Genomic DNA, 23,670 nt, shown 5'->3' with positions numbered 1-23,670 from the left:
ACACAGGGAAAAAAGGAGAGCAGCAGAATACGGACCCTGGACTTCAGAAAAGCAGACTTTGACTCCCTCAGGGAGCTGATGGGCAGGATCCCCATGGAAAATAACATGAGGGGGAAAGGAGTCCAGGATAGCTGGCTGTATTTTAAAGAATCCTTATTGAGGTTGCAGGAAAAAACCATCCCGATGTGTAGAAAGAACAGTAAATATGGCAGGCAATCAGGTTGGCTTAACAGTGAAATCCTTGCTGATCTTAAACGCAAAAAAGAAGCTTACAAGAAGTGGAAGCTTGGACAAATGACCAGGGAGGAGTATAAAAATATTGCTCAGGCATGCAGGAGTGAAATCAGGAAGGCCAAATCACACTTGGAGTTGCAGCTAGCAAGAGATGTTAAGAGTAACAAGAAGGCTTTCTTCAGGTACATTAGCAACAAGAAGAAAGTCAAGGAAAGCGTGGGCCCCTTACTGAATGAGGGAGGCAACCTAGTGACAGAGGATGTAGAAAAAGTTAATGTACTCAATGATTTTTTCCCCTCTGTCTTCACAAACAAGGTCAGCTCCCAGACTGCTGCACTGGGCAGCACAGTATGGGGAGAAGGTGACCAGCCCTCTGTGGAGAAAGAAGTGGTTCAGGACTATTTAGAAAAACTGGACGAGCACAAGTCCATGGGGCCAGATGCGCTGCATCCGAGGGTGCTAAAGGAGTTGGTGGATGTGATTGCAGAGCCATTGGCCATTATCTTTCAAAACTCATGGCGAACGGGGGAGGTCCCGGATGACTGGAAAAAGACTAATGTAGTGCCCATCTTTAAAAAAGGGAAGGAGGAGGATCCGGGGAACTACAGGCCAGTCAGCCTCACCTCAGTCCCTGGAAAAATCATGGAGCAGGTCCTCAAGGAATCAATTCTGAAGCACTTAGAGGAGAGGAAAGTGATCAGGAACAGTCAGCATGGATTCACCAAGGGCAAGTCATGCCTGACTAACCTAACTGCCTTCTATGAGGAGATAACTGGGTCTGTGGATATGGGGAAAGCAGTGGATGTGTTATTCCTTGACTTTAGCAAAGCTTTTGATATGGTCTCCCACAGTATTCTTGACAGCAAGTTAAAGAAGTATGGGATAGAAAACTGGCTAGATGGTCGGGCTCAACGGGTAGTGATCAATGGTTCCATGTCTAGTTGGCAGCCGGTATCAAGCGGAGTGCCCCAAGGGTCGGTGCTGGGGCCGGTTTTGTTCAATATCTTCATTAATGATCTGGAGGATGGTATGAACTGCACTCTCAGCAAGTTTGCAGATGACACTAAACTGGGAGGAGTGGTAGATACGCTGGAGGGTAGGGATAGGATAGAGAGAGACCTAGACAAATTAGAGGACTGGGCCAAAAGAAACCTGATGAGGTTCAACAAGGACAAGTGCAGAGTCCTGCACTTAGGACGGAAGAATCCCATTCACTGTTACAGACTAGGGACCGAGTGGCTAGGCAGCAGTTCTGCAGAAAAGGACCTAGGGGTTACAGTGGACGAGAAGCTGGATATGAGTCAACAGTGTGCCCTTGTTGCCAAGAAGGCTAACAGCATTTTGGGCTGTTTAAGTAGGGGCACTGCAAGCAGATCGAGGGATGTAATCATTCCCCTCTATTCGACATTGGTAAGGCCTCATCTGGAGTAGTGTGTCCAGTTTTGGGCCCCACACTACAAGAAGGATGTGGAAAAATTGGAAAGAGTCCAGCGGAGGGCAACAAAAATGATTAGGGGCTGGAGCATATGACTTATGAGGAGAGGCTGAGGGAACTGGGATTGTTTAGTCTGTGGAAGAGAAGAATGAGGGGGGATATGATAGCTACTTTCAACTACCTGAAAGGGGGTTCCAAAGAGGATGGATCTAGACTGTTCTCAGTGGTAGCAGATGACAGAACAAGGAGTAATGGTCTCAAGTTGCAGCGGGGGAGGTTTAAGTTGGATATTAAGAAAAACTTTTTCACTCAGAGAGTGGTGAAGCACTGGAATGAGTTACCTAGGGAGGTGGTGGAATCTCCTCCCTTAGAGGTTTTTAAGGTCAGGCTTGACAAAGCCCTGTCTGGGATGATTTAGTTGGGAATTGGTCCTGCTTTGAGCAGGGGGTCAGACTAGATGACCTCCTGAGGTCCCTTCCAACCCTGATATTCTATGATACTTTTAGCACAGAAAATACTGAACATATAAAGTAGACATACTAGTCCTAATCCATAACTCTTATGAGATACACCTATCATTGGGACTTAAATTCTCACATAGAATTTCCTGGAGCCCACCACACACCCTCCTCCCCATTCGGGGCTCTGGACTTCAGCTACAGGGCAGGTGGGTCTCAGGGCTTTAGCCCTGTAAGTCATGCTGGGGCTCAGTGCTTCAGTCCGGCAGGGTGTGCCTGAAAATATCCAGTGTGGGGGCTTCAGTCCTACAGGGCACACTGGGGTTTGGGGCTTCTACTCTGCAGGAGGTGCCTGAAAATATTTACCGCAGGTCTGCTCTGGACAGCTCTGGCTGAATTTAAGCCCTGCCCATCATGTTAAAAGCCTGTATGGAAAGAAGGCCATGAGAAAGCCCTGGCATGACAAACAAATAATATTTCAATTCATCAATAATTTCTCATAAAAAACATCCAAGATACTTTTTTATAGTAAAGATGGACACTCTGCATCCAACCATGGAGAGGTATAATAGAGCACATTTTTAGCTTACCAGTAGAGGGCTTGGTGCAGCTGCAGGGGAGCAAATAGAGACCTGAACTAGCATCTCTAAAGGATCATAATGCTGAGGGTACAGAGGCGTTTGAGAGGGAGGTGATGAGTTCAAAGATCCATGCTATTCCTCTGAAACTCACCCCAGGCCCTGGATTTGCAGTGTAAGGGCATAGGTGCTAAGATATTCCCCGCTACCTACAATATTGTGCAAGAGCAACAATAGTGCTGCTGTACAACAAGAGTGTTGCGAACTCTTGTAATTTTGTCATGTATCATATCATTTTTTTTAATTAAAGGTCCAGCTCCTGGAGTAAAGTGATTATGTGAGAATCTCAGCTTCCATTTTTTAAAAAGTAGATTTTTACCTCTGATGGTGACAGAGAAAAATCTGAAAACATGACTTGAGTGTACCCTAATGGCTCTGAAACCATAAGGCAATTAAAAAAAAACAAAAAACCTTTACTAGGTCTTAATGATTTTTAAATGTTTGGGAGTGGGGTGGGAATTCTGCAATGGGAACCTGTTAAATATGAGTATGGAAAGTAAGCACTCGACATGGGAAATAAGAATAAATTCAGTCCAGAGACTGTTATTGTAAAAGCCTGTATCACCCTCTTCTGTTTCAGTAGATATGAATAGTGCTGCAGAACTGTGTTCATTCTTGTATGCACACAATACATAGGAGCAGCATGATTGTTTGCATAATATGTGCACTCTTCACAAATTGTTCGGTTATTACAAAATATCTATGAATTTCACAGCTGCCAGTGACTTTTACTAAAGTCTCACACAGGCCCCAAGTAAAGTGGGGAAAATGGATACACTTTCCCAGGCCCTAGTCCAGGGGTGGGCAAACTATGGCCCATGGGCTATGTTTGGCCCATCAAAATTTTTAATTTGGTCGTCAAGATCCTACTGGGGAGCAGGGTCAGGGGCTTGCTGCCGCATAGGAGCTGGAGAGGGAGACATGTTGCTGCTTCCGAGAGCTGCTTGAGGTAAGCGCCCCCCGGAGCCTGCCCACCTGAGCCCCCACCCACGCCCCAACCCTCATCCTCCTCCTGCCCTCTAAACCCCTCGGTCCCAGCCCAGAGCACCCTCCTGCACCCCAAACTGCTCATCCCCACCCAAGCCTGCACCCCCAGCCAGAGCCCTCAACCCCCCCACACCCGAGCCCTGATTCCCCTCCCGCCCGCCAAACCCCTTGGTCCCTGGTCAGGGCAGCCTCCTGCACCCCAAACCCTGCATCCCTAGCACCACCTAGAGCCCTCAACCCCCCTGCACCCCAGCCCCCAATTTCATGAGCATTCATGGCCCACTATACAATGTCTATACCCAGATATGGCCCTCAGGCCAAAAAGTTTGTCCACCTCTACCCTAGTCCAGAAGGCACAAGCCCATCAACATAAAGTCTTCTAAGTATTGATGAAAAAGAAGATTTTACAAGCCTGAGGAATCTCTCTTGATCAGAGTAATCTCTCACTGCTGATGTTATTGAAGAATTAATGCAACTTCAAGATCAGTGTCCCAAACTTCTATTGGAAGCTTGCCTTGTGACAAAAGGTATGAGAATTTTGCCACCATTACTGCAGAAGAGAGGTAGGAAACAGAAACCATTTCATTATGAGACACCTGAGGAATAATGTTCTGTCACCCCGGAAGATGACTCTGAGCCTTTATTCAGAAGGAATGTGTTCTATGCAATCCTGGCCAATGTTATCCGTCAGTTGAAGCACTGCTACAAAGCAACTAATGCCATTCATTTTACGTTCCCTTTGGTTCTAAGGTATGTCACACTGGAGCCTGAGGAACTGAAAGCAGCATCCAATGTCTCCTTCGCCTATGGATCTTAGAGAGAACTTTCCATCGGCAACGGTGCATCTGAAAAAAAATCTTCAACTCTGCTTTTGGCAAAGAACATGAACTGCCACTTAGAACAAAAAACTGCACCTCACTGGCAGCGCCGCATACACAGGCCTAGGAATGTTTTCACCCATTGCCAGTGTCTGGGTGAGACGCTAAAAGAAGCTGCAGGGAGCTGGCCCGCACCAGGGTGCGGCTCGCTGCGGCGGCCCAGGGACGCGTACGTCCCCTGGCTGGTTGGCTGGTGCAGGCCCCGGCAAGACAAACGGAGGGCAGCGAGGCCACTGGCGAGTTTGCAGTGAAAAGGGCTGGAGGGCGACGCGGCCTCTCACTGCCACCTCACCCCCCCCCCCCGGGGCAGTGACCGGGTCTGCGCAGGCTGGGGCCAGTCACGGGTCTGCCCTCAGTGGAGAGAGCGGCGGGTTCTTGGCCCCGCCTCCTTCCAGAAGGCGGCCCGCAGCTCAGGCGGGCTTTGCCGGCGTCGCTCCCCCAGCTCCGCACTGCGCACGCGCGGTTCGCGTAGGCCGCAGCGTGTTCCCGCTCCACAGGGCCCCGGCTGGAGCCTCTCTCTGGGCTAGGGGCGGGGGGAGGTGGAGGCACAGCCGCATCCGCCCTTCGATCGATGAATCTGGGAGCGGCTGCTCTTCCCTGGGGGAGAGGGCGGAAGTTCTAGCCTCTCAGCCGAGACTTGTCGCTCGCTGAGCTGCTCGCCGGTCAGAGGCTCGCGCCGGAGTTGGGGGAAGGAAGATGGTGAGGAAGGGGTCGCTGGGGCGGGCCGGGCCCAGGGAGCGAGCCCCCGCCGAGCCCTGGGCCGCTGCCAAGCCGCCGAGCCCGGGCCGAACCGGTGGCGGGGAGTGGGAGGGGCCGTGAGTCAGCGCTTCCCATGTGCGGCCAGGCCGGGGATCTCCGCGCGCAGCTCCGGCAGCCGGCGGGGACGGCCTGGCCCGGCTTCGCCCTTAGCGGGTCCTGGGGCTTCCTCCGCTCTCCCGGCCCGAGCCCAGCGAAACCCGCCCCCGCTCTTCACAGAGCGACCGACCCACACACATCCACAGAGCGATCTCCCTCCGCTGCCGGAGACCGGCCTGCCCCACCACAGGGCATCCCCCAGAGCGACTGGCCCCCTTCCCTAGCGTCTGAGCTCCCTGCATCACATAGAGCTTCTCCTCTCCACAGCAACCCCGTCTCCATTCAGAGACAGACCAGCACCCACCCATCCCCTTCCCTCCACACACAGGCCTACCCCAGGCCCATATATAACCCTCCCATGTTCTCAGCCCACACAAGCCAAACCTGTATATAGGTTTCCCCATCTGATTCCATTCCACGTGAGCCAAGTTTAATTATAGTAGCTTTTAATGTCTAATTCCGAAAAGAGGAGTGGAATAACAGAGAACATAAAATCAAACCCTGTGTACTTTAGATATGCTTTAATATGCAATAAGAGAATATTTTACAAGTCACTGTATATAAACATAAAAAATAGGCCCAGATACTTGCACTTGTGAGTAACGTTAATGTACCTGACTAGTGGTGTGAGTTATCATGTAAATCCAGGAGTTTATTATGCTTTATGCCATGCCAGTAGTAGCTTTTTGCTGTCCTTTCAGGTCAGTCCCCATGGTAGCTATGTACAAGATGTCATTATAAGGAAATTACATACCAGTAGCTGTTGTATAATTTTCTTACAATTGTTTCAAATGCAAACAAACTCTTTATTTCAGTGCATTTTGAAATCATTAGTTAACTAACTTCCTGTGAGGAAAAACAAACACTTATTTTTCAGTAGAACAAAAATCACAGAGCAGAAAATGAAACAATTGCAGGACTGGAGTTTTAAGCCATGAATGATTCAGCAAGGTACCTAAGCATGTGTTTAACTAAGCATGTGAGTAGCTCCCTTACTTACTTAAAGTTACAAATGCTTAAATACCTTGCTGAACTGGGGCTTTAGTTTAGGAACAATGAATTGTTAGGTTAATGGTCCATGTGCCTGCATTGCACAGTAATCCTTTGATTTTGCTGAGACTATCCACAGGCACAGGGTTCTGTGTGTAGGGTACTTATTGCAGGAAAGGGGCCTAAAGTTTTAATGTTTACATTGCAAGCTAGCATTGCCTATCAGCTTAATCACAGTTGGCTTTAGAAACTTACAATTCATTAGGCAGTATTTTTTCTAATTGACCCATCAAGAACGTAGTAGAAAACCGCAGCAGTGTAAGACACGTTTGTATTTTACAGATCATATTGTGTAGTAATGGGATCCAACGCTAGAGTCTCTTATAGCAGAGATGACAGGAATAGCTATAGTTCAGTCAGTGTATAGTCTATTTTGGGGTCTACTGCATCTCTATTCACCAAAAGTAATGTGTGGACAGAACTGGAACAGAACAATTGAGCTGGGGGATTTTGAAAGGCCATATGTGGAACAGTAGTGGGAGGACTGTCTGAATTGCTCTAGTTTCAGCTGTTTTAGTACTGTTCATGCTTGCACTAAACCAATGCTGGCTGAAATATAAATCAGTATTTACCCCCTGGAAAAAGCAAGTCTAATCCAAAATGTATATGTCACATTGCAAATCATTTGTAACATCTTTGTGAGTGGATTGACTGTGTTTTATAAGTCTACAGAGGGCCTACAAAGTTTATAGCACAATAAATTTATGGAGTATAGACAAGACGTTGGTGTCAAGATAAATGTGAAGCCCTTCCTCCTTTAGATTTGTAGAAAAGAGTATTTTCTGTTACCCTACATCTCCCTGTTCCTTGCCACCTGTCTGTAGCTAGGGTGAGTGAGGACTCTACTTACCTTCCCCAGCCTCCTGTTGCTGCCCTAAGGTTGTGTCTGCTACTTCAACCTCTGCAACTTTCTGGCGGGTGGGAGGTGAAGGGGGACACCTATTCTACTCAACTCTCCCCCAGGCTTTGTGTAAATATTTCTCCTCACCACAGTTAGGCCCTAGAACTATTATCCTGGGTACTACTTTTTCAAGCAACAGCAGAATGAAATTGACCTGATTCTTGTCAGGTTTAGAGTTGTCTCTGTAATGAATACTAGCAGTGAAGACTAGACAATTTTCTTTTTGCTGCAGCTTGGCATTCCTCACCAGTAACATGGCTCCTAAGAGAGCTTTGTTGTAATTGATTGGCTGTCCATGCTAGAACACTCTGGCTTCCCACCCAAAAAATCTGTAGACAATCTGGAATTGGTGTTCGTTAATGCAGACAGGATTATCATTAACCCATGCAGGAAATTAATAGGAATTTCTGCATGTTTCTCTGGGGATTATAGTGCAGCGAAGCTTTCCACTGCCCCCAAACTAGCTATATCAAGATGCCCAGTTACAGTTGCTGCTGTTTGCTGCTCAGATGCAGACACATCAATGTGTTAAGAGGCTGGTGATGCCTTTTGGGTTAAATATCTTTAAAAAGCATTTTTCTCATAATTTCTTGTTGCCAAGGTACTGTAGAGAGGATATAGGGTCACAATGCAAGTTAAATGTATGCTATGTGTTTTATGCTGAAAATATTTTGAGGTGTCATTTTGTGTTAAAGTAATTCAGATCACAGTAAGTATTATGCTGATTCAGTAATGTTGTGTTTACTAAATAATGATAAATGTGCAGAAAAATATATTGTGGTCGAGCTCTTGTTTTAGACTAGAGAAATTGTATATGTTGTATTAAGCAAAGAAAATTAATATCATTGAAAGCTCAAAGGTTTTCTTTTCCCAGCTGCGTATTCTTGTCATACTAATGAATTGGTTTTGTTCACAGTTTCGCAACCAGTATGACAATGATGTCACTGTCTGGAGCCCTCAGGTAAAAGAATATAATCGTGCTACTTGCTTTCCATTTTTCCTTTTCTCTTTTTTCACTATTATGGAAGTGGCATGAAGGCAGTGGATGACCTGTTCTGGTAGCTCAAGGAGTATGGGTATGTCTACACTACGGGATTATTCCGATTTTACAGAAACCAGTTTTTTAACCGGTAAAGTCGAGTGCACGCGGCCACACTAAGCACATTAATTCGGCGGTGTGCGTCCATGTACCGAGGCTAGCGTCGATTTCCGGAGCGTTGCACTGTGGGTAGTTATCCTGTAGCTATCCCATAGTTCCTGCAGTCTCCTCCGCCCATTGGAATTCTGGGTTGAGATCCCAATGCATGATGGTGCAAAAACAGTGTCGCGGGTGATTCTGGGTAAATGTCGTCACTCAATCCTTCCTCCATGAAAGCAACGTCAGACAATCATTTTGCGCCCTTTTTCCCCTGGATTGCCCTGGCAGACGCCATAGCATGGCAACCATGGAGCCTGTTTTGCCTTTTGTCACTGTCACCATATGTGTACTGGATGCTGCTGACAGAGGCGGTACTGCAGTGCTACACAGCAGCATTCATTTGCCTTTGCAAGGTAGCAGAGACGATTACCATCCCTATTGCACCGTCTGCTATTATAAATTGGTGATGAGATGATGGTTATCAGTCATTTTGCACCGTTTGCAATTGGAAATTGGCGATGACGGTTATCAATCCTTCTGTACCGTCTGCTGCTGTCATGGGTGCTCCTGGCTGGCCTTGCTGAGGTCGGCTGGGGGCGCATAGACAAAAATGGGAATGACTCCCTGGGTCATTCCCTTCCTTATGTTTTGTCTAAAAATAGAGTCAGTCCTGCCTAGAATATGGGGCAAGTATACTAGAGAACCAGAGAGCACAGCCGCTCCAGGTCAGAGCCCCAGAGATCCCGCAGAAATGATGAGCTGCATGCCATTCTAGGGGATGCCCCTGCAATAACCCCACCCGTTGCTTCCCTCCTCCCCCAACCCTCCTGGGCTACCGTGGTAGTGTCCCCCCATTTGTGTGATGAAGTAATAAAGAATGCAGGAATAAGAAACACTGACTTTTTAGCGAGATAAAGTGAGGGGGAGGTAGCCTCCAGCTGCTATGATGAGGACTGTTACCAAGCATTTTGTACCATCTGCCGGGAATGACCAGGAGTCATTCCCATTTTTACCCAGGCGCCCCCGGCCGACCTCACCGAGGCCAGCCAGAAGCACTCACGGGATGATGAGGACGGTTTTCCACAATTTTGCACCGTCTGCCATCAGGAAAGGAAGGGGAGGGGATGCTGCTGTTCAGCGCTGCAGCATCGCATCTACCAGCAGCATGCAGTAGACATACGGTGACATTGAAAAAAGATGAGAAATGATTTTTTTTCCCTTTTCTTTCATGGGGCGGGGGGGAAGAGTAAATTGACAAGATATACCCTGAACCACCACGGACAATGTTTTTGACCCTTCAGGCATTGGGAGCTCAGCCAAGAATGCAAATACTTTTCGGAGACTGTGGGGACTGTGAGATAGCTGGAGTCCTCAGTCCCTCCTCCCTCCCTCCATGAGCATCCATTTGATTCTTTCCGTTACGCTTCTCACACAGCACTGTGCTGAGTCCCTGCTGTGGCCTCTGTCTATCATAGCCTGGAGATTTTTTCAAATGCTTTGTCATTTCATCTTCTGTAACGGAGCTCTGATAGAACAGATTTGTCTCCCCATACAGCGATCAGATCCAGTATCTCCCGTACGGTCCATGCTGGAGCTCTTTTTGGATTTGGGACTGCATCGCCACCTGTGCTGATCAGAGCTCCACGCTGGGCAAACAGGAAATGAAATTCAAAAGTTCGCAGGGCTTTTCCTGTCAACCTGGCCAGTGCATCTGAGTTCAGATTGCTTTCCAGAGCGGTCACAATGGTGCACTGTGGGATAGCGCCTGGAGACCAATACCGTCGAATTGTGGCCACACTAACCCTAATCCGACATGGCAATACCGATTTCAGCGCTACTCCCCTCGTTGGGGAGGAGTACAGAAATCGGTTTAAAGAGCCCTTTATATCGATATAAAGGGCTTCGTTGTGTGGACAGGTGCAGGGTTAATTCGGTTTAACACTGCTAAATTCGGTTTAAACGCATAGTGTAGACCAGGCCTATGATGCTGCTAGTGCTGCTCCATAAAGCAACCTTTGAATGTTGTAAACCATAGTATGAATAATGCCATGTGCCTAACACACCAAGGAACTGTTAAATATGCAGTTTTGAGGATGAATTTTGTGATTTTTGTTTTTATAGTTGGACTTTACAATAATTTTATTAACTAGTGTTTTGCGCTCTCTCTCTCTCTCTCTATAACTATATACTAGATATGTTCTGCAGGAGTGTGTTTAGTTCTTTTTAAACTCTAATGTTGGAGTATTGCTGGGGGGCAGTCATCCAACACTTCAGGTTGCTTTTGTAATGTGAAATGTACAAACATTCAGTTACATAATAGGTGTACACAAGCAACTTTATGGACTAATATCAGGATGGATTTGATTTAAATCAAATTGATTTAAATCACTAGTCAGGAAGGCTCGATTTAATCACAGATGTCTACATAAAAGTGCATTCTGGAATATGCTGCTCAGTTTCACTTTTGTTTCTATTGCCTGTCCCTCCCTTCTCACGTTTATCTCCAGACTTCTTCTCCTTGTCCAGATCTATTCATTGAACTTTTTGAAACTTTGCACGTTTAGAGAGAGGTAAGGGATTGACGCTGTGTACACAAATCTGCAGAGGGACAATAGGGCTGAGGTCTGTTATTTCTCGCCTCTGTATATTTATTTTGCTGTTAATAAGCATGTTATCCCTGGAGACACAAATCCACAGTTTGAGAACTGTAAAACTAATGGTATCTTCTAGACTGTGTACTGAGTCCCATTGGGTAGATAGATTATTTAGGTTAATCTTTCTATACAGAAGCCCCTGGAACCCCATAAGATTAGGTCCCTAATCCATGAACTATTGGAACTCGTTTATAAAACTTTTCTTCTATTGTCTCATACTATAGAATTAGAATTTATAATCCCTATTCCATGAGATATCTTTGAGCTATAATGTATCTTAATTAAAACTATCTTTAGATAGAATGCTTTTTGAGGAAAAACCTATCAAAAATCTGATTTAAATTAAAAACAGATTTTAAAAAAAATCATTGATTTCTGTCCACCCTAATTAATATATTTAATGAGATATTTACAAACATAAAATGGAGAGTGGGAAAATGCAAAGAATTGAATTATAAAAGGACAAGTTGTGTCTGTGATGCACTAACATTCTGTAGTTAGTGTCTTATTCATTTTCTATGTATTCACCTGGTATCTGCTGTAATATACAATGTGTAATTATGGAAGCCTCATAGTGGCTCTAAGTTAAGGTTGCATTGAGATTTACATGTAGCAGGAATTAAACCTTTTGATATGAATAATATATTGTACCTTTTCAAAACTTACAGAGGTTAGTGTTGAGTGGAGAATGAATCTTCTGAAAACTAACAAGCAAACCTCTTAATTAGTTTAAGAATTTTAAAGAGGTCCCTTTGCAAGTTTTTGGGAGTCCAATCTTTTTTCAGATACTTGTAGCAAATTACAGAAATTTTGAGATCTGAAAACTGACTCACTTCTCTGATTTTAGCAAAATCAGAGATGTACACTATTTAAAAAGTTCATTAATGTTAGTGTAAAGTGTTAAAATTACTGTTTCTGCATGGCAATTATTATTAGTGAAAATTTTCATCAAATACAAATTCGGTAAATAAAATTTCAACTAATAATGGTTTCTAGCCTCTTGTGAAAATAACCTTGAAAACTTGAACTGAGCATAAAGCAATGCAGGGTTGTCTGTTTTACTTTTTATTGAGTTTTCAAGTTTATTTCAAAATCGTGAGGCCTAGATTTGCCTTCACAGATCTTTACTGTGAGATTATATGCCCTGTTACGAGTGACAGATCTCATTTCAAAGCAGCTAACCAGTTGGGTAGGGTGTTTTCTTGAGGCAAGTGAAATTGGTAGTGTCAAGAAGCCAGACTGCCACAGTTACAATCTTACAAGTTTGCCCTTGAGCCTTCCCTATTCTGTAGTGTTGACTGCAGACTGGTACGTGTCTGGTAAAATGTTCAAGCTATGGTGTTGAGATCCTTTGTCACGGAGTGTGGGGGAAGACAAGGCCCTGCTCCCCCAGCTTCCTGCGATTCACCATGACTCTCAGCCAGCTAGTAAAACAGAAGGTTTATTTAGACGACAGGAACACCGTCCAAAAGAGGTCTTGTTGGTACAGACAACAGGACCCCCTTTAGTTCAGTCCATCTGGGGGCCCCAGGGAGGCCACAGCCCTGTTGGTCGGGGTGGCCCTCTCCATTTCCCAGCCAGCTCCAAACTGAAACTCCCTCTAGCCATCAGTCTCCCCCGGCTCCTCCCTCAGCCTTTGTGTCCTTTGTCCAGTTTCCCGGTTACCTGGCCTCCAACCCACCTCCTGGGTTCTCATGTTACATGCTCAGGTATGCTCCCTTCCCCAATGCAGGCAATCCCAGCAAAACTCCCCTGCAACCTTCCCAGGTTAATACTCCCCACTCAGCATTCAAATAACACATCAAGAACATTCCCACTTCGTCACATCCTTGAATTAAAGGTGTTATGTTACTACACTGTGTCTTCTGTAAAGTTTCCCATCACCATAGTATGTGAGTGCTGTACTACTACGTTTGCCAAAGACCTACCCAATTCCTATCTTGCTTGTCTGATATAAAACGCTGATGCTGTGTTGTAACTTAACTATCCACAGAAGAAATCTTAAACTTTATATGCCCTTGTGTTTATGCCACATATACTAAGCCATATAAAAACTGCAGCAAACATGGTTTGAAGCTACATGTGAAATGCTGAAGTATATGAGATTTAATATGCCCCCAGACACCAGTGTTTTAGGATGAACAGCTAAGTAATTGCTGTTAATCAGATATGGTACTTGTTAGTGATATACAGACATTATATGGGGTGAGACATAAGTGTATTGTTCACATTCTAGGTACCTGAATTCTGCATTTTAGTTCTTTCCAGCTTTTTCATCTGTGTGACTTTTAACTTTGAATTTCCTGTTTTTATTTTTAAAACTAACATTCCTTAAGATATTTGTTACTGATGACTAATTACTGCCTTAACTCCTGCTCAGTTTTATTTTGTATCTGATATTATTTATACTTAGTTGTAAAGTACCTTGATACTATGACAAAGATGTGTTTAAAAGGAACACTTAAAATAGCTATTCTCTACAGGTTGAAATTATTTCTCCACAAACTCTTGGTTTTTTTTAAAAATAAATACATAAAAATTAGTAGGTGGACTTAAGGCAGTGGTGCAGCAGATGCAGTGGTGTAACACCACAATAATATTTTTTAGATCTGTTACTGTTTATGGTGGCATAAAGGAGTAATCAGGCCTTAATGGTGCATGCTGTCAATCTTTGTATTAGAGTCAAGAATATACACTTCAATGACTGGAAAGGATTTTGACACGAGTTGTGATCTTCTGTGTCAACCATGCAGTTCTTAGTCAATAAATAGATGTATATGGGCCCATAATGGTTTCAGAGTACTCTGTGACAGGAAATGTGTTATCCCCTATTACTGAAATTCCTTATCATCTCAGTGGAAAATAAAGGAGTGTTTCAGATACTTCTGGTAGATCTTTCACTGTTGTGATAAATGTAAAACCAACACGCACCAATCAGTTAAAGGTCTGATTTCAGCTGAGACTGAAACTCTGTTCTTAATTAATATTGAGTGAAATCTTGGCCCACTTAAGTCAATGGCAAAATTCTCATTTACTTGAATAGGGCCAGGATTTCACCCTTTGTGTGTAGTTTTTGCAGAGTCTCTACCTTTCTTATATGGAGAGTCAATTTTAGAGTTGTTAATTTATTTCATTCTGTAGGGCCGAATTCATCAAATAGAATATGCTATGGAAGCTGTGAAGCAAGGCTCAGCTACTGTGGGGCTGAAATCAAAAACCCATGCAGTTCTGGTTGCTCTAAAGGTAAGTTTAAGAAAAAAAACATTGGAATTACTTTTTTCTTCTTGCAAGCGCAAACATGGTCAATTCAAGGCCTTTATCGTTGTTAAATTAAAATGTCAGATAAGAGGAGGTAAATTTCTGGTTTGGGGCAGACAAATTTTATAACTTTTTTCTTTAGTACATTAGAAAGTAAGATTTACATATTTTCATATGTTTTAGCACTGGTGTAGAACTACTAATATTTTGATTAATCTGTGATAAAATGGGTCTTAATCCTGTGGTGGAAATGGAAGAAATTGATGACATTGTCTAGTTATAAAGCCAAATATATGTTGGTTCAACTGACCCTCCCAAAAAAATTGTAAATATTTTATCTTATTTATTTCCTATCTCTTTTACTTGAAAGCCCACTTTTTTTTTTCTTAAGTACATTTCTTATTGGGGTTACAGATTTGGGGCTGTAAGTTCAGTCCTTATTGATAGTTGCTCACAATTTTTTTTAAAGCATTGTCCCTATTGATTGACACAGTGTTTAAAGTCTGTCGCAATAATTTTTATGACTAATATGGCTTTTTTGTGTGTAGAGAGCACAGTCTGAACTGGCAGCTCATCAGAAAAAAATCCTGTATGTTGACAACCATATTGGCATCTCAATTGCTGGGCTTACTGCTGATGCAAGACTGTTGTGGTGAGTTTCTTATGACTAATGTGTACAATACTCTAGTAATAATGAAGTAAAATAACACAGACTTCTCATACTGTCATTTAATGAGGCCAGCTAAGAGAATTTGCCTATGGTTACTAGTCCTGCACTAATATGCAAGAAACCAGGGGTGGAAGCCTTGTCCTATTAAAGTAAATGTCAAAATTCCCATGGACTTCAGTAGGGCCAGGGTTTAACTGCTAGGCTTTATTCCCTGTCCAATATCTTGCTTCCCCAAGCTGGTCGAGACTGAGCAGTCTCAGAAGTGTACATCACACATTGGCTACTAACAATTCCTTCAGCTAGTGATGTAGGTAAACTCTAGAGAGGTATTCTTTTGAACTCTCAGCTGGCTGTGTGGTTCTGGCAAACGATATAAATATAAAATGAGCAAGAAGGATTCCTCTGTTGCGTAGAAAGGGACAGAAAAGGCATACTAAGGACCACTTACATATTAATTGCAATAACATTCCAAAGGAATATTTCCTATTAATTTTTCATTTTGCTCCAAATAACCCCTCTTCACTGCATGTTCTATAAATATCCATTTTGCCTTCATTCATAGGGTTTCATCTGTACAATATTCTTTCAGGCATATTGTCTTCTAAACAACAATGATGGGTCATAAAATTTTATAGTGGCATTTTTGGTCTTCGTAGCAATGCTGAAACAGTAATAAATTATATACATGCACACAAGCTTAAAGAGGAAAATATCAAGTTGCAGAAGCTTCCTTCTGTTTGTGATCCATATATTTTTATTTGCTCTTCTTATAGTAATTTCATGCGTCAGGAGTGTCTGGATTCTAGATTTGTGTTTGACAGACCTCTTCCAGTGTCCCGTCTAGTGTCTCTAATTGGAAGCAGTATCCTTTTTATGTTTTAGAGATGTGTGTATATATATATATTTGAAATGTAATGACTCCATGCTTTTCTTAAAATTCAGTTCAGTTTTCACTTTGTTGATGTGTTTAGAACTCTTTTATATCAAAATATTTGTTTTATTTCAAGCAAAGATTGCTTCGAAAGTTACAGGAAATAGATGCAAAGATCTTGTTTGTTTTTTGGGAGGCCATCCTTTCTTCATCCATGGAATTAGTAGACAAGGCAATAAAGTGCCATGCAGAAGACCTATTGTAGAACTGGAAACAATTTTTTTACTTGTTTTCTGGAACACTTAAAAAGCCCCAGATAATGTCACTTTCTGATGGAAAAAGAACATTTAATGTTACTGCCTCATTTACCTTAATTGCCCATCTCTGGAACACACTAAGCATTTTGTACGTTGATTGTACTTGATAAAAGCAAGTGTATCAAATGGAAAGGGGATGAAATTGGCCAGACTAGCATAAAATCAGTCACTCATATTACTTGCCTGAATATACCAGTCACTTTGTTTGGGGAAGCTAATTGCTATAGATCTGATTGGAGGTGAAGAAGACCTTACCATTGGTGCTCAAGACAGATGAGATCTGTTTCTCTGGAAAAAAAATTTTCACCACAGGAAATGGCTAACAAACCTATAGCAGTTCTGATGGAGTTTTACTTGGATTAAGAATAAAATTTAAAAAGTATTAACTTGAATCTTCACAAGGAACCTTAGCTTGTTTAAGAAACCCAGATACCAACACAGCGATACGGCAGAAGACCATATGGTGTAGGACTGCTCATTGCAGGTTATGATGTAAGTTGTGTGTGTGTGTGTTTCCATTTCAATTTATCCAAAAGAAAAATGCAGCCAGTAAAATATTTCACTTTTGTAGCAACTAACCTTTTGTTGAGAGGGAGGGAGGCTGACTGTAGCAGTACTTATCAATATTCATATGGCTAGAGGAACCTCCTTTTTTTTCTTGACCCTGAAACTTAATTCTCTTAAATGTTAAATGAAGGTAATTTTTTTGCAGGTCCCTGGAGTGGATATTGATGTATATATGTATACATATGGCTTTATCCATGTGGCTTAGAATTTAAAAAATGGCTAATGATTTTGGGGCCCAAGGTGAGACACTTTAAGGGGGCTTGACCTTCAGAGGGTGGGTGTTCACCACTTCTGAAAATCAGGGCCCCTTTAAGGTGTCTCCAATTGGTTATCCCGTTTGTTCTGTGTAGCACAGACAAGTCACTGCCCTGATGATCTTACAAACTAAGCAAATTGAAGATAGTGGGCAACCTGATTGAATCTTGCATGCCAAGGTTCAGCCCTGAACAGGTTTGGACATTTGTACATGTGGGAAGCACTGGGAAATGTGTTTAATATTTATTCCAGGTCATAAAATGGGATCTATTCATAATATAAGATCAATACAATTTATAGGATTTTATAGAGAAACAGGGTTTTCAGTGGCCTCCATTGAACTTACATAAAAACTTCTGATTAAAGGACATATGAAAAGGGGCAATTTAGAAAATTTAGGCTTGAAGCAACTATGTAAGAACTGCGATGTGAAGCACAGTATAAAACATACCTTCATGCATATATGACACACACATCATGTGACAGAGTTAGTGCTAAAAATATTTTAGAAAACTGCATGCCCTCCTGTGAACAGTTTATAAAATTCACACCTTTTTTTGCCAGGATATGGGTCCTCACATCTTCCAAACTTGTCCTTCTGCAAACTATTTTGACTGCAAAGCTATGTCCATTGGTGCTCGTTCACAGTCAGCTCGAACTTATTTGGAGAGGCACATGACTGAGTTTGCTGACTGTGAGTGATGAGACTCTTCTGTTACATTTTCTAATGATCTTTAAAATATATGCTTGCTTTGTTTATATCGCATCTTATCTGGTAATATTTATTTACTGCTGTGCAGAAGGGGAAGATATAAGCGTTGAATAGAAATATCCAATGTAAATCAGGAGGAAGAAAGAAACTAGATTCAAAACACTGAAGGTTTTCATGTCTAACTTATTTCAGTTGTTTAGCAGGCCAAATGGAGGAAAAGTGTCTGCCTGGAGAACCTGAGAAAGAGTTAAACAGGACGAATGAATTTGGTTTTTAGAGAAAGTGATGTTCTTTCCATTTCAGAGAGAGGATAGTATTTCAAGATATGCATGTTTTGTCTGCTTAATATTTAATCTGTAAATAAGAAGTGGATTTTAAATCCCAAATTAATTTTGTTTTTAATAATTATCAGAGGCCACTGAAGAGTCGTGGGGGGGTAAAGCAGCTTAGATATCATGGCCCAGACACCATATAAGTACCTAGATGGATTTATCTGCCATTAGCTTAGAGTCTAATACTACTTTTGTGATTTAATTAATTGTCTTGAATGAAGGGGAGGATTAGTTCCTTATGGCATACTTATATTGGATTTCCAGTTACCTATCAAAGAAGCAACATGCATAAAGCAGTTTGGGGACAGAGCTAGCCAGACTATTTTTCCAGCTAGGAATGGAAGGTGGGGGGAGGGAAGTGTCTCGGGAAACAATACTGTATGTTTAACTGTTTTTCTGATGACAGTGTATTGTTTGTAGGTAACCTGAATGAGCTAGTTAAACATGGTCTGCGGGCTCTCAGAGAGACCCTTCCTGCAGAACAGGATCTCACCACCAAGGTAAACACCAGGATCTTCCTTCTTACTAGAAATTACCGTGACAGAGTTGGTGTTAAATATGGGTGTGTACTGTAATCCTCATTTTAAGTATGGGAGTCAAACATCAGTATTTAGGTAAAATATATTCAAGTGTGAGTCTAATTCCATATACTATCAGTGTACTATCAGTTCTGAGTCTTAATCTTATAGATTACAGTGCAACTTTCTGAACTTTTGATGTTTGACCGTAACAAAATAATGCTATTGCTAAATAGAAGACTGTTTCCCTTGTTAGTGAAGTTTCCCTTGTTAGTCTCATAAATTCCTGTGTAAGATAGCTCTTCTTTACTTTAGTAACTTTATTGATGATGATTTAAGATTTGTTGAACATAACAAAATTAGTTACAGCATAGAGTGACTCAGCTTCATGTTTAAATGTTCATTTACTTTTAACTGGAATCTTCTGTTGGTTTCTTCAAGATAAAGTATTTACCTTCATGTTTGTGGGTTTTTTAAATGCACTGCACTGTTCCCCCTAAAAACAATTTAAAGGGAGCTGGAGCATTGATTTTTATCTCGTGATTTCTGGCCCTGAGACCTTGTCCGTAGGTTTATAAGATAGGTTTTATATATTTTTTCAGTGTAAGGGAAATTTTAGTATCTTAACATTTTCTTCTATGGGGCTCATAAAATACTGTCAATGAGAATTTTCATCTGAACCAGTTTTTTTAAACACTTATATTAAGGTAACTTTAAAAAAAAATTATATTGTGTAATTTTCTTTTGTCCCCTTTCTGGCTACTAGCCCCCATTCAAAACTATTAGCCTAGTCTTGCACATTCTGGAGCTGCTGCAGAGCTCCTGGAGCATAATATGAAGCAGTATGTTGGTCATAATATGAAGCAAATCCCAAATGGTTATGTTGGTCATCTTTCTTTGTTTTTGATGTGCTCTTTCTTATTTACACTTTGAATTTTAACTTAATACCTGGAGTTAAATCTTAAAATTTCTAAAGTAGTAGTGAAATTTGTTCATTTATTCATGCCTATGTCCAAGCATTCATTAAATATTTTACGTGTCTAGTAATATTATTCAGGTATAGTACAAGGCTATTGAAAAAAAGGCATATGGCTGGTGGGATGCGCAGAGATTTAGGCACGATTCCCATTGGTTATCATTGTGCATCATATGGAGAACTTATTTAAAAATCCATGAAGATTTTTCTTTAACTAAACCTACACCTGTGAATAACAAACCATGAACACACAACAAACATTTTTATAAAGTCTTGAACTTCTCGGCCAATTTCCACAGCTGTTATCTCTACCAAAAAGCCATATCCTTAGATACCTTGTACCTCTGCTTTCAGAATTTTTTTCCATGTCACATCAAGTTCTTCAGTTCGATCATTAATTTTACCCAGTTCTGTCATGTTAATTTACCAAAGTGTCATGCCACTTTCTAAGGATCCATCTCTTTGAACAACTTAGGACAATTTTAGTCCATTCCTTAAAAGGCTTTGTAGTTCCTTGTATTGATAAAAATTGATATAATTCTTACTCAGCAGGTAATATAGAAATACTGTGGAATCATAACTTAACACCTGACCGGAAATATCTGATATTAGAACAATGCCAAATAAAATGGGAAATAACCATACTTAGTCCCACACTGACATCATTTATTGAATCAGATGTGCAGAAGTACAGTAAATTCTATGCAGAATTTAAAATTGTTACTAATTTTAGCCTTACTAGCAATCTGATAATATAGTGCAATAGGTTTTTACTATTATTTTCTTAAAGTATATGTTTAGATCGCATTCCCATATCCTTTGAGAAACTCAAGTGCACACATAGGATAAGAGACAATGAGAGAAGGCTGCAAATTTTAATATTTAAAGATTTATGGAAGATGACTCATACTCTGGGTAATCAGATAAATTACTTGAAATTCCATTAATTTTAATTGAAATGAAATCTAGATTGTGGAATGCATTGGGATTACTCTGGATTTACACTGGCATAGCTAAAATCAGAATCTGGCCTTAGGTCTGTTTGATTATCTTAAAGGTTAAGTTAAGATAAGTCTTGCATTTTGTTTTTGGTGTCAGGAAACTTAAAACAGTAATGTTTTCCTGAGGTACTCTTCTGGGTTGATCCATTGAATTCCAAAAGGAAGAGTCATGTACGTTAGTGGGTTTTGAATCAGGGTTAATAAAAGCTTTTCATCTTAGGGCTTGGCTACACTTGAGAGTTGCAGCGCTGGGAGTTTACAGCGCTGGTCATCCAGCTGTGTAGGAACAGCGCTGGTGTGTGGCCACACTCACAGCTACCAGCGCTGGTGTGTGGCCACATTTGCAGCATTTGCAGCGCTGTTGGGAGTGATGCATTATGGGCAGCTATCCCAGCGTTCAAGTGGCAGCAACGTGCTTTTCAAAAGGGGGGGGGGCGTAGTGTGACAGGGAGCGGGGGAGAGAGAGAGAGTGGATTTTTGGAGCCAACACTGTGTGTTAGCTTCCTGTCTTGCAAAATCAGAAAATGTTCCCGATCCCTTACCCTTAACTCTTAACTGCAAACAGCCTGCATCCAACGGACTCCCTTTCTCCCCTCTGCCCCCGCTGTTTCTGTCAAGCAAACACTCACTCCCTGCCTGCCTCATTCACAGGGGTTACCTCATTTGATTGTTCACAGTCAGGTACAGATTGATCACAGCAAACAGGAGGTGTTTGATAAGCAGCTCCCGGAGCTCCGAGTTCACAACAAAAGAGAGGCTGCATAACAAAACAAAGAGTAATTTAGTTAAAAGCATTCTGGGATATCTGCTAATACTCTGGAGGCCAATAACAGCGCTGGTGTGTGTCCACACTTGATGAGCAGCGCTGGATCACCAGCGCTGCACTCGCTACACCCCAAGCAGACCAGGTGTTCAGCCAGCGCTGCAGCCAGGGAGTTGCAGCGCTGGATGTGCCTTGCAGGTGTGGACGGTTACTAATTGCAGCGCTGGAAAGCCTCCACCAGCGCTGCAACTCTCAAGTGTAGCCAAGCCCTTAGACAGTTTTGTTTGTTAAAATATTTATACTAAATATATGCTGAAACCAGCAATACTGAAAAATCATATGCTATGTTTGTTTATATATGCTGAAACACAACTAAAAAACAAAGGGAGTTGAACCTGTTGTGTCTGAAATCATCAAACTGCATTTTTGGCTGATACCATTTTGGAACATGATAGCATCCTTGTAGAGAGTGAGCCTCCCTCACTTTGTTTTTTCTAAGGAAGCCTACCATAAAGTAATCTGATAGAGAATTTCCTTTCTTAATTTGATTCACTGTGCCAAATGTATCTTAATCTTAGGAGGAAGCTGTAATTGATGCATTTCCCAAGTAAAAGCTGCATAATGTTAGAGATTCACAAGAGACAGTTTCTCAGTTCTTTCAACATTGTACTTAACAGAATGTTTCCATTGGAATTGTTGGCAAAGAAATGGAGTTTACTATCTATGATGATGATGATGTGGCTCCATTCCTGGAGGGACTTGAAGAGAGACCACAGAGGAAGGTATGTGACTTAGTTAATGATCTTAAAAATAGTTTGAGTTGTTTCCTGTTTGAGATGGCATATCTAATCCTCTGCAATAAGACTGAAGATCAAGGACAAGAAGTCTATTTAACCACACTAGTCTGAATTAGCAGAAAGCCCTCTAAAGTTGTTTCCATCTTCTCACCTTGGCTGTGCCTGGCTACATGTGCTTTGAACATGCCAAGCTCTATACAAGTATAAAATATTATTACCCTGACCTTTTAACTCAAAGATGCAGCTTGCAGATTCTGTAAGTCCCAACACGCAGTTCTGCCATTCCTCTGATGAAAGTGGAGTATTACATGTTGGGGCCTGTACACCTCTGCTTGCCTTGTTTCCATATTCATGAGGGGGTTATGGGAGCCTCGTACATGTGTGGGCTTATTTTTGCCAACTTTCTCAGTTAATTCCTGTGCAAAGCTGTCTCTTTCCTGTTTGACTTCTGCCCTTTTATAGTAAAATCTTTTTTTTTTTTCCCCTCTCCTTAAGCTTGCTCCACCTGCTGAGGAACCTGCAGAAAAGGCAGAAGAACCAATGGAGCACTAATGTTTGTGGATAAGCCCATGTGTTAACCTATATATAACAATATAGGAATGTTCATCCATTAATCTTTACCCTGAACCAAGTGCATATTATAGTAATACACTATGGGGAATTAGTCCTAGAGTATTTTCAGATATCCCTAAACTGACATCAAAGAAGTCATACTTGGGCACCTTTTCTTTTTTAAAGTACCCGAATACTATCTGTTTTGTATGAAGAGCAGATTGTCTTGTAAGGGCATCTGGAATAAATTTTTCTTTCTTGAAACTTGCTATATTGATTTGTTTTTAATCTGTTACACAAAAGAATAATTGGTCAAATTACTCGCATTCTCTCTTCATATATATTTTTACGGCACACATCAGACTGGTGTCTAGGTACCAATAGATATTTAACCATTTGTTATGTTAGCTACAAAAATAGTAGCTGACCAGTGGACTTCATCACTTCTTTTAAAAATGAATTTAGTGCTCTTAAAAGGTGCTGAATTGACAAATGGAAATGAAGGTCAATTTATCTTGAGAATAGATCCAGAAGCACAAGCTTCTTTGCATCTTATCAATGTCTCAACCTTGACCTGAAAGTCTAGTAATAAGGGTTGTTCCCTACTCTGTGCTGTCAGTTCTTAGCATTTCTGGTGAGGCCTCCATTCAATAATCTCAGTTTTTATTGATGTCAGTTTTAATGATGTTGGATCCCTGCTCATTTAGAAATGAACTGAGTCAATAAATTCATTTCACAAGAGCCACTAAACAATCATCAAGTGGGTAGGGACTTTCAGAGCACTAACTGGGCTAAAATGAACTGATGACAAACAGTCATGAGGAAACAGGCCATTTCTTATACCAAATAAATG

General features: G+C 41.8%; 1 protein-coding gene across 2 annotated transcripts; it reads left to right on the top strand.

Annotated features, from left to right (window-relative positions):
• The first annotated feature begins 1,254 nt into the window (after window positions 1-1,254).
• Window positions 1,255-23,081, top strand: PSMA1 (proteasome 20S subunit alpha 1). 2 transcript variants are annotated; one of them, XM_045016950.1, is made up of 10 exons: window positions 1,255-1,261; window positions 8,353-8,397; window positions 14,370-14,471; window positions 15,035-15,138; window positions 15,930-16,018; window positions 16,766-16,836; window positions 17,731-17,860; window positions 18,631-18,710; window positions 22,146-22,250; window positions 22,761-23,081. In XM_045016950.1, exons 1-10 carry the CDS (start codon window positions 1,259-1,261, stop codon window positions 22,815-22,817), a joined length of 786 nt encoding a protein of 261 aa, XP_044872885.1. In that variant the 5' UTR covers window positions 1,255-1,258; the 3' UTR covers window positions 22,818-23,081. The 2 variants fall into 2 exon arrangements, with proteins under 2 accessions (XP_044872885.1, XP_044872884.1); XM_045016949.1 differs by lacking the exon at window positions 1,255-1,261 and adding an exon at window positions 5,172-5,329.
• The last annotated feature ends 589 nt before the right edge of the window (window positions 23,082-23,670 follow it).

Source organism: Mauremys mutica, chromosome 4 (assembly GCF_020497125.1).
Source record: "Mauremys mutica isolate MM-2020 ecotype Southern chromosome 4, ASM2049712v1, whole genome shotgun sequence".
Classification (NCBI taxonomy): domain Eukaryota; kingdom Metazoa; phylum Chordata; order Testudines; family Geoemydidae; genus Mauremys; species Mauremys mutica.
Note: the sequence above shows the minus strand (reverse complement) of the source record. Positions and strands in the feature narration are given on the sequence as shown.